The sequence below is a fragment of the Sturnira hondurensis genome, unplaced genomic scaffold, assembly GCF_014824575.4.
Source record: "Sturnira hondurensis isolate 20B ecotype Veracruz unplaced genomic scaffold, ASM1482457v3 Scaffold0014854, whole genome shotgun sequence".
Classification (NCBI taxonomy): Eukaryota; Metazoa; Chordata; class Mammalia; order Chiroptera; family Phyllostomidae; genus Sturnira; species Sturnira hondurensis.
The window spans coordinates 11,510,385-11,524,585 of record NW_028087485.1 but is presented as its reverse complement, the minus strand read 5'-3'; the positions used below and the strand labels follow the sequence as shown (position 1 = coordinate 11,524,585).

General features: G+C 36.7%; 1 protein-coding gene across 4 annotated transcripts in view; it reads left to right on the top strand.

The window, feature by feature from the left end:
- The window catches only part of BTRC (beta-transducin repeat containing E3 ubiquitin protein ligase), a 187,246-nt gene that overhangs the window by 51,870 nt on the left and 121,175 nt on the right, over positions 1-14,201 (top strand). For 2 of the 4 annotated variants that reach the window (XM_037064108.1, XM_037064107.1), the window contains exon 2: positions 12,523-12,630. The exons of the other annotated variants lie outside the window; for them this stretch is intronic. In XM_037064108.1, coding sequence (XP_036920003.1) covers positions 12,523-12,630 — 108 coding nt within the window. The remainder of the gene's footprint in view (positions 1-12,522; positions 12,631-14,201) is intronic. 4 annotated transcript variants of the gene reach the window in all.

The following is a 14,201-nucleotide window of genomic DNA, read 5'->3' as shown; positions in this document are numbered from 1 at the left end:
ATAGAACAGTACAGTAAGGGACCTTTTATGTCTGGCTTCTTTCACATAGCATGTTTTTGGGGTTCATCAATGTTGCTTGTATCAGTACTTCATTAATATTTATGGCTGAAAATATTCTATAGTATATATATATATATCACAATTCATTTGTTGGTGAACATTTAGGTTGTTTCTACTTTTTAGGTATTGTGAATAAGGCTGCTGTGAACATGTGTACATATATTTGTTTGGTCACCTATTTTTAGTTCTTTTGGGACTATCCCCAGGAGTAGAATTGCTGGAAGTGGTCACCTGGTAGGTAATTCTGTGCTTTTGAAGGACAATCAAGCTATTACCTCAAGTTGCTGAACCTTACCTCCATATCCTCACTACAGTTTATTTTCTCTACATCCTCACTACAGCTTGTTTTGTGTTTTTGTTACACTTTTTAAAATTGTAGCTTCAAATGCTTTTGAGACTGGATAGGACTTTGATGGTAAAGTTCCTTGTAGTCTATCTACATCTCCTGGCATGTTTCTCCCCTAAAATATCTGGATGACTGGTTTTTTTTTGTTTTTTTTTTTTAATTGCTATCCTAATGGGCGTGAAAGGCACCTCCTTGTGGTTTTGATTTTCATTTCCCTAATGACTAATGAGGTTGAGCATCCTTTTAATGTGCCCGTGGTCCAGTTCTATGTCTTCTTTGGAGACGTGTCTATTCAGGTTCTTTGCCTATTTGTTCATTGGATCATTTTGTTGTTGAGTTGTGAAGCTCTTTTTATATATTCTGGATATGAGATCCTTATCAGATATATGATTTGCAGAACAATATATATCTTTAGCTTACTGTAATCCTCCTTGAAATAATATTTTACTTCACATAAAATGTATTCCCATTTTCTCCTTGTATCTCTGTGTTGTTATTTTGATGTTTTGTTTTCAAATACATTATGAATATCATAAATCATTGTTATTTTTGCTTAAATTGTTTATTATTTTTAAAAATAAATTTTAAAGTGAGAATGGTTTTTAAAATATTTACTTGCATATTTATATTTATGACACTTATCATATTTTTGTATAGATTGTATTATCATTTTCCAAATATATTTTATGCTTCCTCCCAACCCTCACCCCCTGATTTTTTTAATGGTGTACCAGTTATATATATGTTGGACCACTTGATTATTTCCTGTAGGTCACTGAGGCATTGCTCAGTTTATTTCCAGTTTTTTTCTTTTAGTACTTTATTTCACGTATTGCTACTTCTTTAAGTTCACTGATCTTTTTTCCTATAGTGCTTACTCAGCTATTAATCCCACTTCAGAAAATTATTATTTCAGACTGTATCTTTTTTTCTGGAAGTTTTATTTCATTTATTATTTTTGTATCCTACAGTTCTCTACACTATCTTCCTGTCTTAATAGCTATTTTAATGTTTTGGTATGTTAATTTCATCATCTCTGTCATTTCTGGATTGCTTCTGCTAACTGATATTCCTCCTGCTTATGGGTCACATTTTATTGTTTTTTATCTAGTAATTTTAAATTTACACATTGTAAATGTTACATTACTCCATATTTGTATTTTATTGTTTTTTAGAAAGAATGTTGAATTTATTTCAGCCAATAGTATGTATGTGTGTATATATATATATATGTATATATATATATATATTCTTTTATGTATAATCATTCTTTTTTATATGTATCTTCATACATATACATATTTATCCTCAACCAAGGACAATTTTTCATTGCTTTTACAGAGAGAGGAAAGGGGGGTGGGGAGAGAGAGAGAGCAAGAAAGAGAAATATTGATGTGAGATAGAAAATCAATTGGCTTCCTTTTCATATGAGGCCTGACTGAGGATTGAACCTGTAACCTGGGTATGTTCCCTGACTAGTAATTTAACCCACAACCCTTCAGTCTGCACATGATGACACTCTAACCAAATGAGCCGTACCAGCTAGGGCCATCTTAATCATTTTCTGTGTGCATTTTAGTAGCTTTACATTCACGTTGTAGTGTAACCCATCCCCAGAAATTTTCATCTTGCAAAACTGAAACTCTCTACCCATTATACTCCCCATTCTTCTTGTCCCCACTGCCCCTACCTCCCAGCCACTGGTAACCACTGTTCTTTCTGAATTTGATTACTCTCAGTACCTAATATAAGTGGAATCATATAGTACTTGTCTTTTTGTTACTGATAATTTAGCCTAATGTCCTCAAGGTTCATACATATTGTAGTATATCTCAGAGTTTCTTCCCTTTTTAAGGCCGAGTAATATTCCATTATGTGCACACACACATCTCACATTTTATTTATCCATTGATAGACTCTTGGATTATTTCTACCTACTGGCTATTTGGGGGTCTGTTTTTATTGTTTTTCTTTTTTTTTAAAGATTTTATTTATTTATCTTTAGAGGGGAAGGAGAGAGGGAGAGAAACATCAATGTATGGTTGCCTTTTGTGCGTCCCCTGCTGGGAGTTGGCCTGCAGGGAACCGGCCTGCAACCCAGGCATGTGCCCTGACTGGGAATCGAACCACAATCCTCTGGTTCGTAGGCCCACACTCAATCCACTGAGCTACACCAGCCAGGGCTTTATTGTTTTTCTTTTCTGTTTTAGGGGCATTTGATCCCTTTTCCTTGAACTGTTGATAATATTTTATTGTATGCTACAATTTTTTTAATGAAAGTGGTAGAGACTCTGGAAGATAACCCCCTTCAGAGAAGGCTTAATATTCTTTTCATGGGCATATCCCTTTTGTTGAATTGAGGTTACTCTATATCTGGTGTTCTTCCATGGTATCAACTGAAAGCTGCTCCCCTCCCCCCGCCCCCGCTCTTTAATAAATCAGGGTACCTGCCCTGGCTGGTGTGGCTCCAATGTATTGAGTGCTGACCTGCAAATGAAAGGGTCACTGGTTCAATTCCCAGTTAGGGCACATGCCTGGGTTGTGGGCTGGGCCCCCAGTAGGAGGCAAAAGAGGCAACCACACATTGATGTTTGTCTCTCTTTTTCACTCCCTTCCCATCTCTCTGGAAATAAACTCTAAAAAAATCAGGGTACCTTGTTCTTGATGGGCTCTATACTCCCAATTTTTGGCTCTTTAGCATCATGAGATTGCTGAAATCTGCTTTACACTTGATTGTTTAACATCTGACTCTGTGCGTGCAAAATTAAAGAGTGAGCAAATGCTTCATGGGGGAACTGGGTGTAGACTATCAGATTTACCTCAATACATTTAGCCCTGCCCAGAATTTGGGCCCCTAAAGTTTTGGTTGTATTAGGAGTCCTCTGATGCTTTCAAATAGTTTTCTATATTTTACTAACTTTTTATAGTTTTCTTTTTCTGCATGAAATTTAATCAGATAACAATTACATCATAGTGAAGAGCAAAATCCCAGTATATATTTTCATTAATTTTTACAGTTTTTAAACATTCTCAAGCTTACAAAAAAGGTGCAAGTGAAACACAGATAATATTGTTTCCATAAATCATTTGAAAGTAATGCACTACATGATGTGTCATCATTCTTGAAGTCTTTGGTGTGTATTTCGTACACACAAGAACATTCTCCTACACAACTCAGTAACAACCATCAGAATGAGAAAATTAATATTGATCGTGACTGCCAACTAACCCATAGACCCCATTCAAGTTTTTCTAGCAGTCCCAGTAAATGTCCTCTATAACAAAAGGGCCTGGTCCAGACCCACATGTTGCTGTTAGTTGTTACATCTCTCTTTAGTCTCCTTCAGTCTGGGATAGTTCTTCAGTCTTTCCTTGACTTTCATGACACTGACTTTTTTTTTGAGGATTATAGTCCAGTTATTTTGTAGATTGCTTTCAGGGTGGGGTTTTCTGGTGTTTTCTTATGATTAGGTACAGGTTATATATATCTTTGACAGAAGTATCACAGAGGTGATGCTGTATTCTTACTGTGTTCTGGCACGTCATGTGTGATTTTAATGTTTGTCATTGGTGATATTGATGTTGATCACTTGATTAAGATGTCACCCAAGTTTTTACATTGTAAAATTACTGTTTTCTTCTTTGTAATAAGTGTGGAGAGATATTTTTGGGACTCTTCAATATCATATTCCTTATCAAACTTGCAATTTATATCATTGACAGAGTGATGGATTTTTGTTTTATTTAGTGGTTTATTGTATTATCTTTTGCTGCATACCAAAATACCACGAGTTTAGTGGCTTATAATAATATACAATACTCATTCATTATCTCACAGTTTCTTTGGGTCTGGAGTCTGGCCATGGCTAACCTGGGTGCCCCCTTTTTGAGGTCTATCACAGGGCTGAGGTCTCATTTGAAGGCTTGATTGGGGAAGATCCACTTCCAAGTTTACATTGTTTTTGGCAGAATACCTCTTCCTCAAGGGCTATTGGACTGAGAACCTCAGTTCCTAGATAGGTATTGGCTAGAGGCTACCCTCAGTTCCTTGCCACATGGACCTTCCATATCATTCCTTCTTTATAAAAACATGCAAGACAAGAAGGTAATGGAGCCTATTAGCAGGGTGAAAGTTATGATTTAATGTAACCTAGATGCAGGGGGGCGCAGTTACACACAGGTTATGAATACCAGGAGATGGCATTCATTGGAGGGGCATGTTAGAGTGTGCCTGCCACTATTATAATCTGTTATTATCATTATTTGTTTTGATTTAGCCTGTGAGAGCTTGTCACATTGGCCCATGTGTCATCTTGCCATGGCTCTCCATTATTCTTTGAGTACCCCAAGGAGGTATTCTAAGCTTATCTTAAGTTTTCTCTGCAGGAGCTGTGGAACCAGCCATTACTCTGTACTCTGTTAGTCAAAAATGATTTTTTAAAGTATCTTCACCCAAGGACATGCTTACTAATTTTAGAGAGAGGGTAACGGATGGAGCAAGGAGGAGAGAAACATTGGTGAGAGAGAGAAACATCAATTGGTTACCTCTCATTTTCCCCAACTGGGGACCAAACCTTCAACCAAGGCATTGTGCCCTGACCAGGAACTGAACTGGCGCCTTCTCAGTTTATTGGACAATGCTTTAACCAACTGAGCCACACCAGCCAGTGCCTGGAGAGTGATTTTGAGTCATTAAATGTACTCACTACTACCAGGGTGTTACTATTACCAGGTCATCTTATTGATAGAAGTGTTTGTAATGTATGTGCGTATGTCATTTACTTACAGATTTCTCTCTCTCTTTCTCTCTATGTATATATACATATATATGCAGTAAGCTTTGATTTACAATATCTTCAATTTTAGGTCAGCAGCATAGTATTCATTTTAGTTTTCCTCCTTTCTGTATCTGTAACTCTTTCTCTGATTATGAGAAAACTTGCTCACATTATCCTCAATGTTTGATCTACTCCTTTATTTAATCCTCCTTTATAACTCATCTCCTGTTGCTGACAACGTTTTCATTTCCCACCTCATATGCTGCATGGGTGCTTTCTTTCCTTTGATTTCTGACTACTTGGGCTAGGCTACCCCTTCTCTCCTCCTCTCCCAATTGGGTGTGAAACTCAGTGCTGGGCCACTCTCCCTCCACCCTGAATGAATGTCATCTGTCCGCTTTGGGAACTCTCACTACTCTGACTTCCTGCACTGCTCTGCCCAATCCCGTGGACACCCTCCATCGTCCTGCTCACTACCACTCTAGTCCCCCAGGTGGAAGACTTCCATGCCCCGCTAGAGCTGTAGCACCCCATACCAGGCCCCCCTCACATGCAGATGTTTCCCCTTTATCCTACCTGGGCTTCGAAACTGTATGTAAGGCCTTTCCCCCTTCAAGGACACTTTTCTCACACCACCAGAATGGCTACTTCTGCCATTCAGCTTGATGCCTACTTAGTCTATATTCATTTAATGGTTGTTGAACTGAGCTGTTCAGGTAGGAAAGGAGATAAGTTAGTGCTTCCACCATTCCTCTAGTCATTCAAGTTTGAAACCTTGGGAATTCTTTCTGACTCATCCTCCTTCTTTCCCTACAGGCACACATTAAGTTATGCTGGTTCTTGTTTTGATATACACTTGTCTTCTCCATGCCATTACTTTGATGATTACAACAGCCCTTTTCTTTAGTTTCTGTAGTCAGTCCAGTGCCCCTGAACAACCTTTGGCTCCACATTTCTTAATAAATGAGGTTGCTCCATTGTCTGACTTTTTAATTGCCATTTTTATGTGGCATTATCCTAGGTCTTTAGAATATCTACTTTTGAATCTCATCTTTACCACTTGCTATTTACCCATCAACTTTTAGTAATTTATTTAACCTCTTTGGATCTTACCTACCTTACTCTACATTGTTTTACAAGTGAGTAAGATACTGAATTATGAAAGCTTTGTCTATTGTAGATACCTTCCAATCTAGTAATGTCAATAAAGTAACTAATGCTGTTTTATTAGGTTTCTCACTATTCCATGAATCAAGAAATTCTTTCTTCTCTTTGATATGTAGTTCTTTCTGATCTCTTACTTTTAAGCACACATTTATTGAGCATCTACTATGACCAGATACTGGAGATTTTCAAAAAGCTGAGATATGACTCTTATCTCTGAGGAATACAGTCTGGTAGAGGAGGTAACTACATATTTAATGATGTACAGCAACAAATTCTATAATAAAACTAAAGCCAATATCTGAACTTTTCAAAAAATTTAAAATTTTAACTAAATTTTTGTAGCAGCTATTGTCTAACACAGTTTAGTGCTTTTCCTTGTAGTTACTATTTGTTTTAGTTAATTTATGTCCCTAAAGTAGAGTGAAACCTGCTTGAGAACAGGTCTTGGTAATGATGAGTCTATGGATTTTGAGAGACCACACCTTATTTCTACCATTGCTTTTTGGTCATTGTAACTTTTCTGACCTTAAGTTTACTTCCCTATTAAAGTGAAAATATGATGACCCTTTGACAGGGTTGTAATGATTAAATGAAATAATGTCTTTAAAGAATCTAGTACAATATATGGCAAACAGTTTTTGCCTGATCAGTTTTGGTTCTGTCTTTGTACTCGACCTGTGTCCATTCTGGTAGAGAACAGGAAGTTCGATTGGTGAAGGGTGGTGGGAGGAGGTAGAAGAGGGTACAGGGGCAATAAAATGGTGATGGAAGGGGACTTGACTTTGGGTCTCAAACACACAATACAATGTACAGATGATGTATTATAGAATTGTACACCTGAAACCTATATAATGTTACTAACCACTGTCACCTCAATTAATTCAATAACATTTTTTAAAGAAAAAATAAATTTGATCGATGAATAGTTTATTGATTCCATGGTCTGTAATTTGTAATGGCGTCCCAGAACATTTTGAAATGCAAGTGGCATTCATGGAAGCCTGCTGTTGGTAATGATGACACTTGATATTTTTCTTTTGTATTTGAAATTTTTAGATCTCTGATTTTAATTGTGCCACAACCTGTACAACAAGGCTAGGCAGATATGATTATCCTATATGACAGGTGGGAGTTTCATTTTTGAAGTGAGTGAACTAAATTGGCATTCTTAAGAGGCAGTCATTGTAGACAATCCCAATTTGTATAGGTAAAGCTGGAATGTATTACGTGGCTTATGGAATACTGTAGTTCTCTTGGCCTGAATTTTTTAGTTGATATAGTAGAGAAAGGGGAGTTCGTTTCTATGACTTAAATACATAAATTAATGTAGCAATCTTTTTATTGTTGATTATTCTAGCTTCTGTTACTCTTAGAAGTTGACCAACAGGGACCTGATTTTAAGAGATTTTGTCATTCAGCTTTCATCTAGTGAACGCTGAGACCAGCCCTTTGTTTGGAGGGGCCTCTGTCAGTGAAGAGAATCTGTGACTTCTTTCCTGGCAGCCAAGTAATGGGAGGAGTCAAGGATTTTAATGTTCTCTGTGTAAATGAGTTTGTGGGCTTGAACCTGATGGGCACTAGATGCTATATGAGGTCTGTCTGGAAAAAGTCCAACCATTGTTAATATAATGAGAAGCAGTTTGCGTAACATTGGTATAACCCCTTCAGCCAACTGAGAGTGGACCAGAATGTGCTTGTCTGAACAATGGTGACCTCACTCTACCCGTGAGTGGCGGTGGCAGATACCGTTGAGTGAGCATGTGCACTGTGTGGCCGTAGCATTTGCATTCAAAATGACTGAGTGAGTAGAGCAATGAATCTGCATCAAATTTTGCATTAGGCTTGAACAGTCCTCCATGGAAACTATTTGGATGATTCAGAAGGCCACAGCTGTGGGCAACAGGTGATTGGCAGCTTCATCACAACAACATGCTCAGGTATCAGGTCTCCTGCAGAATTTTTTGAGGAAACATCAAATCACCCATGTGATTCAGTTCTACTACAGCCAAGGTTTGGTGCCTTGTGATTTCTGGCTTTTCCCAAAACTGAAATCTCCTTTGAAAGGGAAGAGGTTTCATATAGTTGATGAGATTCAGGAAAATAGGACAGGGCAGCTGATGGCAATTGGGAGAACTGTGTGAGGTCCCAAGGTGCCTACTTTGAAGGAGACTGAGGCATCATTGTCCTATGCACAGTGTTTTTTATATTTTGTATCTTCTTCAATAAACGTTTCTATTTTTCATATTGCATGGCTGGACACTTTCGGGACAGACCACAGTGTATTCTTGAAGCACTGGAGGACCTGTTGCAACATTTCAGTTTCTCTTTCTCATTCTTTCAAGTAGCAGAAAACAAACTCCAGATTAAAAAAAAATGCTGTGTATGCTTTTTCAAAAGCTGGTAAACTCATTCAATTGGATAACAAATTTCAGATGTAATACATTATTATAGTCTTCAACTTTTCTTTGATATTGCAAAGGAGAGTTAATTGGGGTGAAGTTAAGCAGGAAGTGAGCTGAAGAAGCCAGGATGTGCTGTCGGTGGCTGGGTTTGTGTGGGATGGAGGTACATGTATGATCCATACTTTGTGGGAGCTTTTGAGATTGCATAGAAGAAACATGTAAGGAACTCACAAGTTCTTTAACAGTCAGTAAAAGTTAAATATTTAAATGTGAGGATGTAGCTGCTGGATTGCAGCTTAGTTCAGAACCTTTTTTAATTAAAAATATTTTTTTAAGTTCATAAAGAAAACCTTAGAAATTTAAATATAACTTGCAGGGAGAAACAAACTTGCAGCCCAAAGTTTAAGTAGAAAATTGTGTGTGCTTTTGGGTATATTTTAAAGGGGATTATTTATTAAGATTTGAAGGACAGAAAGTTGTACATTTTTTAAAAAAAATTGTTCAGGATGGCCCTGAAATACAGGGTGGGGCAAAATAGGTTTACAGTTATTAGTATTTGAAACACAGAGTTTATTCTTGTATGTTTCTTTATTAATTATCATATCATTTTCCATATGAACAACTGTAAACTTACTTTCACCCCACCCTGTATTTGGAATACATAAGAATAGTAGCCAAAATGGCAGTCCTTTCTACTCTGTTACTTATTGTCCAAATTTCCTTTGATTTTCCCCTTCTGTAGGAAATGCTTCTAAATGGGAATTTAGAGGGGAAAAAGAAGTAGAAGTTATAGCTTATCCCATTAATTTTGCAATTATATTTTTTCCTCAGTGTTTTTAAGTGGCATTTACTAGTATGGGTAAGATTAATTGTTAACAATACAAACCAATTTGAAAATTGGTTATTAAATTGAGCTATAATATGTAAAATCTTACAATAATGTGCAGATCTGACTATATTCAAGTGCAGTTTTCATACCCACACCAATTGTCTTGTAATAATCGTGAATGCATCCTCTGTGTGGTATTTACAAGTTAATGCCATTTTGGAAATCACGCCAGTATATCTAGTGGCTTTCCTGGGTGTATGTGGCTCATTAACGATTATAATTTTAATTTGAAATTTTAGTTTAAGGGGGTAGGGTAAGCCCTTTCAAATTCTTAGTTGTTAGGAGTTTTGATGGAAGATAGGATGTGTGATGGAGGAAGATTAGAATGAGTTACAAAAGGAAAGTCAGGTGGTAAGTATTATACATACTGCAAAAGTAATACAGGATCTAATATAAAATGAAGGCGACAAACATTCAAAAGAGGAATGACTTAAAAACTTACGAAGGACCATTCACAAATACAAGTAAATATGCATATTTTAATAAAGATGAGAACAAGTAAGTGGCCTTAGTGTAGATGAAAGTGTTGGAGCCATCGTTCTTTTGAGAAGGGAGTGGGGAGAAGTGACAAGCTATCTTTCAGTGCTTATTCCTTTTGTTCCCCATTATTTCCTTTTTACTCTTCTGTGTTTTCGTTCTCCCTTTTTGTATACTCTTCTTCCTCTTCCACTTTTCTCAGATTCATTCTCTGCTGCACAATGAGACTTTCTTCTGTCTGGCACACAGAACCAATTGCTTAATAATGTGTACATTGTCTCTCATGAATAATGAGAGACATTCACTAACAATGAGTTTCTTTTACATTAAAGATTTTAAATATAAAAGAATTTAAAGTTGAGAGAGTATCACTTGAGTGTAAAGGACTTTTGTCTTTTTTGTTCATTGTTCTGTCCCCAGTGCCTAGAACAGTGTCTAGCACAAGGAAGATGCTCAATAAATACTTGTTGAATAAATGACTAAAACATTACTTAGAAATATTTAATCTCATTTACTTGCAGAAATTATTTTAGGGAAGAACTTGATGCTTCCCAGTCAAAGATAGGGGGGTAAGGTGGGTATTGGAAAAGAATTTTCAAGGTAGTCAGTTAGCTACAGGGGTAGGCCAGTTGGAAGCACAGAGGTGAGTTAATGTAGGCAGTGGGGAAAGGTCAGATTAATCGAGTGCTTGAATTTCATACAATAGATACAGGGAGGGAGCCATTATGAATTATTGATGAGAGTGACATGATAACAGAGTGAACACAATTATTCTATTTAGTTGCTGTTTGTAAAATGGATTATAGCTTGCGGTGAAGAAATAATTGGAAACAATGAACAGAGTTAGGAGCTTGTTGTGGGAGTTCAGAGCGGTTCAGCTGTTTTGTTTGGGATGTTATCCAGTGATATCTTTAGCAGATGCCCTTCTTTGAAGTCTGATGTCTCCACTCTTCATGACCTAGGGGTGGATGGAGTCAGGAGGAAGAGTTCTTCACTAAGAAGTAATAGGCCAGGATTCTACTTACCTACCTCTCTACTTTCTAAGTTCATGATCATAGATAAATACTTAATTTTTCCTGGGCATCAATCACCTTAACTCTAAAATGATCTGAAAGCAGGGGTCTAGACCAGATCATTTTTTGGTGTCCTTATTATTCTCGTATCAGTTACAGGTAGTGTGAACAGTGAATATCATATTTTGTTTCCTACTATTCTTACAACTAGAATATTTTAAGAAGAAAAAAGTCCCATAATGATGTTTAATATTACCTAGCTTATAAAGTTTAGTGTTATGTGCATTGACTGCTTTATTTTAAAATATGTATTTCTGTTTTTATATGTGCTATTATCAGGTATTTAATTTTTTAAGTATTATTAGGCTGTAATAGTACCCAAGTGGATGAACAAAACTTCAGCCTGGGATACTTTTAAGGAAACTCAAAGAGTATAAAACTGCTTCTAAAAGATAAAGTATTTTATAAAGCTATAGGAGCAATAACACTAACATTGTTTAGTCAATATTACTAGAAATCATAAGTTCTACCTTATTTTGCTACTGAATACACTACATATATATATATAGTATATATATACATACTATATATATATATATAGTATATACACACACACATACATACACACACACATTCACAAATAGTTGTTTGCTGAGAAGGTTTAACCAGCAGCATTTGGGGTTCTCTTTTCCTCTTTTTTTCTCCCCATTTCTCCTTTCTTTGTTGCTGTTTTCCCTTCTGTCTGGGTGGTTTCTTGCCCTCCCTCCTCCCCTTGAATCCATCTGGAAAGATGAAGAAGCAGCTGCTATGGTAACTATGCATTTTGGTTAATGAATGGCAGACTAACAAGATACATAAAACATATGCAAACTGTGCAGAGTTAGTTGCTGTCAAAGCTGTAGGGGTATAATACTTTTCCTTCTTCCTACCTTCTAAAAAAATACTTTAACTTTCCTGTGGTATTTTGTTTTCTAATTAACCATTGAAATGCTAACGTGAACTATTTCTTTTTCTGCTTAGTCTGCTCCTTATATCACCCTGTGGTGAATTTATGGAAGTTGAGTCAAGGTGCATAGAGGGGGAAAATTGATTAATTGGATTAAGAAGTGGATTTCTTTTAGACACATACTTAGGCGAACAGGGACAAAACTTTTTACTAAATATATTTAGTCTTTGACTTACATTTTCCCCCTTGCTTTTTGGGCATTAGTGCCTCGGTTGAGTCTCCCTCTGGGGTTAGAACGAATGAGTAGCATGTTTCTTGAAGCTACTTCTATCATAAAGGGCAGCTACAACTGGAATATTACATTCAGCCAAGCCTTGAAAATTCCTGTAATCTGTACCATCCTGTCTCATACTGTCCCATCTCATAGTTGTCCTCTCTCTGCAGTGCTCTATGCCCAGGTCTCTGTGGCTGGGCTGCTCCAGCCTGGCGGACAGCATGCCTTCGCTGCGGTGCCTGTATAACCCAGGGACTGGCGCACTCACAGCTTTCCAGGTACTTTCTCTGTCTCTGTGCGTTATTTGCGGGCTTTAGTGTGTGTGTCTAATTTATGAGTGTTTCCCTCCTTTTCCATGCTTTACTTGTGTTCACCTTTTTTCCTCCATATTGTCTGTATATCACATTACTCAGTATTCCTTTAATGATTAATTTCTGATGTAGATCCAGACTGATCCACTCTTAAGACATTTCTCTTATCGTGATTGGTTTGCCAAAATTGAGATAGCACAACTGGACAGTTTGTTTTCCTATCTAGTAGAAGTACAACAGTGAATTTTAAAGTAATCGCAACAAATAGCATTCAATATGTAATGTTTGCTCTGGACCTACATAAAGCCAATTAATGTAATTAATCACAGCCAGTCACTCCAATACCTTTTTATGTTTTTCTTATGATCACTAAAAATATAAAGTGCTCTGTCAGAGTGTCTGCTGGTTTATAAACCTTTTTTGGGAAGTAATAACTGCTTAATTATATGTTGATTACCAGGTCTAGTTTCAAGGTAGAAAGGCCTTCGAGACCTTTGAAGTCAGTGTTCAGCTTGAGATAGGCTGCTCTTGCATGGACCGACAGGTTTTACTTCTTTTCAGCCTTTCCTGGAGGCCATTTGTCCCACTGATCACAGGTCAAATTTAAAGTTTTATTTATTTATGTTTAGCGAGGAGGAGGGGAAGGGAGGGAGAAGGAAGATGGAGAGAAACACAATGTGTGGTTGCCTCTCCTGGTGGGGATTTTGTTTTTTTGGCAGAAGTGTTATCTGTCCACCTCGGGTATTTGGAATTTGTGTTTAGCATTTCATAGTAATACACACAAAGTTCATTTTTAAATTTATTTTTAACCTATGTAACTTTTTTCATTTAGAAGAATTTCAAAGATGAGTAGGTAAGCAGGCATTAGAATGCTTGTGACTCTTAGTTAAAAGAAAGGAACTTAAGTATTCCACATTCCTGAACAGTGCTAACAGTTGCTAGTCTTTAATGAGGATAATGCTGATATTTCTATTGTCCTTTGCAAAATATACTGTTAAGCTTCCTTTGCGTGTAAAGGAAGTACAAGGTACAATATAGTAAAATGTGGTACAATATAGTAAAATGTGTAGGCTTTAAAATTAGTTAAATTAGGGCATATACACTATCTGTTGCTAGTGGTATTATCTTGAGCAAGTCATTTAATCCTCATGTTCCTCATCTGTAAATGGAGACTGTAGTGAGGACATGCAGTAAATGGTTGGTGTTTTTATCATCTTCATCATCATTAGCATCATTGCTATTATTGTTAGAGAATATTGATATCCTGAGAATATCAATTTGTATAAAATATTTTTTTACTATGTATTGTATTGATAAAATTTCTGCTCTCAAGGAGCTCACAGTCTAGCTTATTGGTTTTTAACCTTTTAATTTTTTGCTTACAATGCGTTTAACCAAAACTGGTAAATCTTGTAGGGATTGCCCTTACTTGAGAAACCAGTTGCAAGTTTAGGAGCCCCCATGACCACCTTCAGGTTTGGTAATTCACCGGAAAAGACTCACCAAACTCAGTGGAAGCTATTATATTCACATTTTAT